Raw genomic sequence first — 3,314 nt, forward strand, 5'->3', positions numbered from 1 at the left:
TTGAACTTTTGAGAGCAAAAAAATAAAACGACTTTAAATAAAAAATAGAAAAAAAAAAAAAAAAAAAAAAAAAAATATATATATATATATATATATATATATATATATATATATATATATATATATATATATATATATATATATATATATTCACACCCCCGCACTTCAAATCTCAGTGTTTTTTATGTGAATGTGTGTGATGCATTAAAACAAAGCAGCATGCAGTTGTAAAGATGAAGAAAACTCATATATGGGTTTAATTTATTTCTTTATTTTTGTTGTTTTTTTTGCTAAAGAAAATCTGAAATGTGTGGCATGCCCCTAAACACCCCTAAATGAAATCCATTGCAAGTAAGTGCCTTCAGAAGGAACTGCATCAGTAAATACTGAGGAGTAGCACAAATAGAAAATCTATTTGGTGGAAAACAAACACTTCTCTTGTTATCCCCAAAGTAAAACATGGTGGTGACAGCATAGTGCTGTGGAAGTTTTTTTTTTTTTTATAGCAGAGACTCAAAAGATTATCAGATATGATGATCAGATGGATGAAAGGGAGTGGTTCACCTATCAAATCCTGAGCTAATTAGTTAGATGAATGCATATTTATGTTAGACTGACCAAGACAGAGGTCAAGATCATAATACTTGAATGTACTGATGCTCTCCATTCCTTTTTGAGCCGTTTTGGAAGGAAAGGTGGACATTCCCCCCCATGTATAGAATCGATAGAGTCATATCAGAATAGACTTATTGCAAAAAAAAAAAAGTGCTAAATATTTGCCAACGGGGACTGAATGCCACACTTTTCAGATTTTTTGGTTTGTAATAAAAATTTCTTTCTTTTCTTTCATTGTTTCACTTCTGTATTGTGCAGCACTTAGTGTTACATAAAATCCATAAAAATACAACAGACCATAAAAAAGAGGTTTGTAGTAATGTCAGAATATGTGGGGGAAAAAAAAAACATTATACATTGTGATTGAATGTATTAGTGCCAAAAAAGAAAGAAAGAAAGAAAGAAAGAAAGAAAGAAAGAAAGAAAGAAAGAAAGAAAGAAAGGACTTTATTGTAACTCAGCAACAGCTCTCCACTTCAGCTTACCAGGAATCGTGTTATCCAAGAAGCAGCCGAGGAACCCTCCTACAAACATATGGGTGGTGAACAACACATGCAGAACTTGGTCCACCTCTTTGACACCTGAGTCATAACGCACAGAGGACACTACAGTGAAATAACAGCTTGCTTTATGGGAAAACCTGCTCACCGTTTCCCCACTGAAAGCAGAAACAGCTAACCGAGTCGTAATTCAAGGTTAAATAAGCAGCACGTGAACCGTACCCGTCTCTAGGACGCCGGGATTCTTCATGATCCAGTTTGGGATGGTAAGTGCCGAAAAAATTGAGAACCCAAACACGAAGATGTTCCGAGAAGAATTCATGTCTGTAAACTGTCCAAAACGAAAGGATTACCAAAAAAAAGAAAGAAAAAAACCCCGCTACAATTGGAGAAATTTGTCAGCAACAAAAAAAAAAATATATATATGTATATAGACTTGTCTATTCACCTGCAAATTGGAAATCCCAGCAGCACATATGACACCGAACATGATCAGAAACATCCCTCCGATGACAGGAGTGGGAATGGTGGTGAAGACGGCCCCAATTTTGCCCACCACTCCCATCAGAATCATGAGAAATCCACTCAGGAGAATCACAGTCCGACTACCCACCTGCCAACAAAGTGCGCGAAAAGGGGATTATTTTAAAGCCACTCTGTAAAAGCACCCGATCAGCGTTTTTCCTTTTTTGCACTTACCCTGGTGATACCGAGAGCCGCCACGTTCTCGCTGAAAGACGTGGTGCCATTGCCCGTCCCGAAGGCCCCTGCCAGCAAAGAGCCGATCCCTTCCACGCCGATGCCCCTGCTGATGGCGTGCCTCGGAGGAGGAGGCGCCCCCGACAACCTGGCGCAGGCGTGGTAGTCGCCCACAGACTCTGCCATGGAGCAGACTATTCCGGCCAGCATCCCAACCACAGCTGCCAGGTTCACGGTTGGAACCCCCCACCTGCCTGAAAGACAAGTCAAACTGTTGATCGCTGAATTGGTCTCGACCAATCAAACTGTGTTTTTTTGTTGTTTTCTTTTTAGTAAAGCTACGCACCGGGGTATGGCAGCGTGAACCAAGAGGCCTTGCTCACCACATTTCCCTTCACATCAGTGCGGGCCAGGTAACCGTAGCGAGCAGAATCAGACGGCAGGACATCAGATATGGTGAGGAGGTAACAGACTAACCACGAGATGGTGATGCCCAGCAGAATCTAATTGACATCTAAAATTAGTATGGATTAGAGCTCTGATGTCGACATTTTAGCCCCGAGTGACATGCGAATCACAGCAGGAGACGTCATACAGGCATGGTTTGGAAGATGTAAAACTTTGCGGTTTTCCTTTTCTTGTTTTTGCAGCACAAGGGAACAGGAATCGGTATGAGACGGAGGTACTGAGAGAACACGATGATCAGCCCCGTCGTCCTGTGAGTACGACAAAAGGAACAGAATAACATTCAAACTGTAAGCCAGTCCCGAGACAAGCAGATGCTGCTCTCCAAGTCGTAAAAACGCATCTTGAAGGAGAGACGTCATGTTCTGTCTTTTTGGAAATCCGAGCTCTTGAATTAAAGAGTTTTCTTTCCGAGGAGCTACTTACAAAGCAGAAATACCCCAGTGGCTGCCAGCTTTTACTCCCGCCGAGTCAAACAGAGCCAGGCCTATCAGAGACACGGTGGGGGCAATGGTTAAGGGCCCGATGAAGCGCATGAGGAACCCGATGAGGCCAGAGAAACCAACAAGAATCTGGAGGACAGAGGCCACCATAATGGAGCCCTGCAGCTGTGGACAGAAACACAAGAACCAGAAGCCTGAGCACTAACACTCTTAATAACGGCCACAACTTGTTATAGTTCCCCCGGGGCAGGAAACACATGCAATGCCACGAAAGAGTACTCCTCTTTTTGTTTCTGTTTTTAGTTTGTTTGTTTTTTCATATTTTGTCACTTTAAACCCACAAAAGTGATCATATTTCATTTAGACCGTATGTGACAGACCGACACAAAGTAGCACGTCGTTATGAAGGTGGAGGAAAGGAATGATTTTCAAACGGTTTTGCTGTGCAGTTCTGAAAAGTGTGGTGTGCACATGCATTCAATCCCCTGCTAGTAAATAAAATCCATCCGCAATGGAGTCGGTTGTATCAGAATATGTTACCGAGAGAATCTGTGACTAGACTTGGAAATCACTCCTCAGACACACTCCATCC

The 3,314-nt window shown here is 41.8% G+C and overlaps 2 protein-coding genes across 7 annotated transcripts in view; both read right to left on the reverse strand.

Annotated features, from left to right (window-relative positions):
* LOC106946443 (solute carrier family 23 member 1-like) overlaps positions 1–3,314 on the reverse strand; it is a 16,177-nt gene that overhangs the window by 4,813 nt on the left and 8,050 nt on the right. For all 5 annotated transcript variants that reach the window (XM_015030753.1, XM_015030755.1, XM_015030756.1 and 2 more), the window contains 2 exons: positions 1,338–1,446; positions 1,101–1,196 (listed from right to left, as the gene is read on the reverse strand). In XM_015030753.1, the coding sequence (XP_014886239.1) occupies positions 1,101–1,196; positions 1,338–1,446 (205 nt within the window). The remainder of the gene's footprint in view (positions 1–1,100; positions 1,197–1,337; positions 1,447–3,314) is intronic.
* Positions 2,225–2,945, reverse strand: LOC106946445 (solute carrier family 23 member 2-like). Of its 2 annotated transcripts, XM_015030758.1 has the most exons (3): positions 2,706–2,945; positions 2,410–2,530; positions 2,225–2,328 (listed from the first exon to the last, which is right to left on the reverse strand). In XM_015030758.1, the coding sequence occupies exons 1-3, from the start codon at positions 2,870–2,872 to the stop codon at positions 2,287–2,289; spliced, it is 330 nt and encodes a 109-aa protein (XP_014886244.1). In that variant the 5' UTR covers positions 2,873–2,945; the 3' UTR covers positions 2,225–2,286. The 2 variants fall into 2 exon arrangements, with proteins under 2 accessions (XP_014886244.1, XP_014886245.1); XM_015030759.1 differs by having other exon boundaries at positions 2,225–2,530.

This window comes from Poecilia latipinna, unplaced genomic scaffold (assembly GCF_001443285.1).
Source record: "Poecilia latipinna isolate Pla-1442-1.1 unplaced genomic scaffold, P_latipinna-1.0 Scaffold191, whole genome shotgun sequence".
NCBI lineage: Eukaryota > Metazoa > Chordata > Actinopteri > Cyprinodontiformes > Poeciliidae > Poecilia > Poecilia latipinna.

Bases quoted from the DNA above. Each gene is read 5' to 3' on its own strand.
- LOC106946445 (XM_015030758.1), bottom strand. From the start codon at position 2,872: ATGGTGGCCTCTGTCCTCCAGATTCTTGTTGGTTTCTCTGGCCTCATC. The intron at 2,531-2,705 runs GTAAGTAGCTCC...TCGTACTCACAG, and splicing joins CACTGGGGTATTTCTGCTTT to GACGACGGGGCTGATCATCG. The intron at 2,329-2,409 runs GTATGACGTCTC...TACTAATTTTAG, and splicing joins ACATCTTCCAAACCATGCCT to ATGTCAATTAGATTCTGCTG.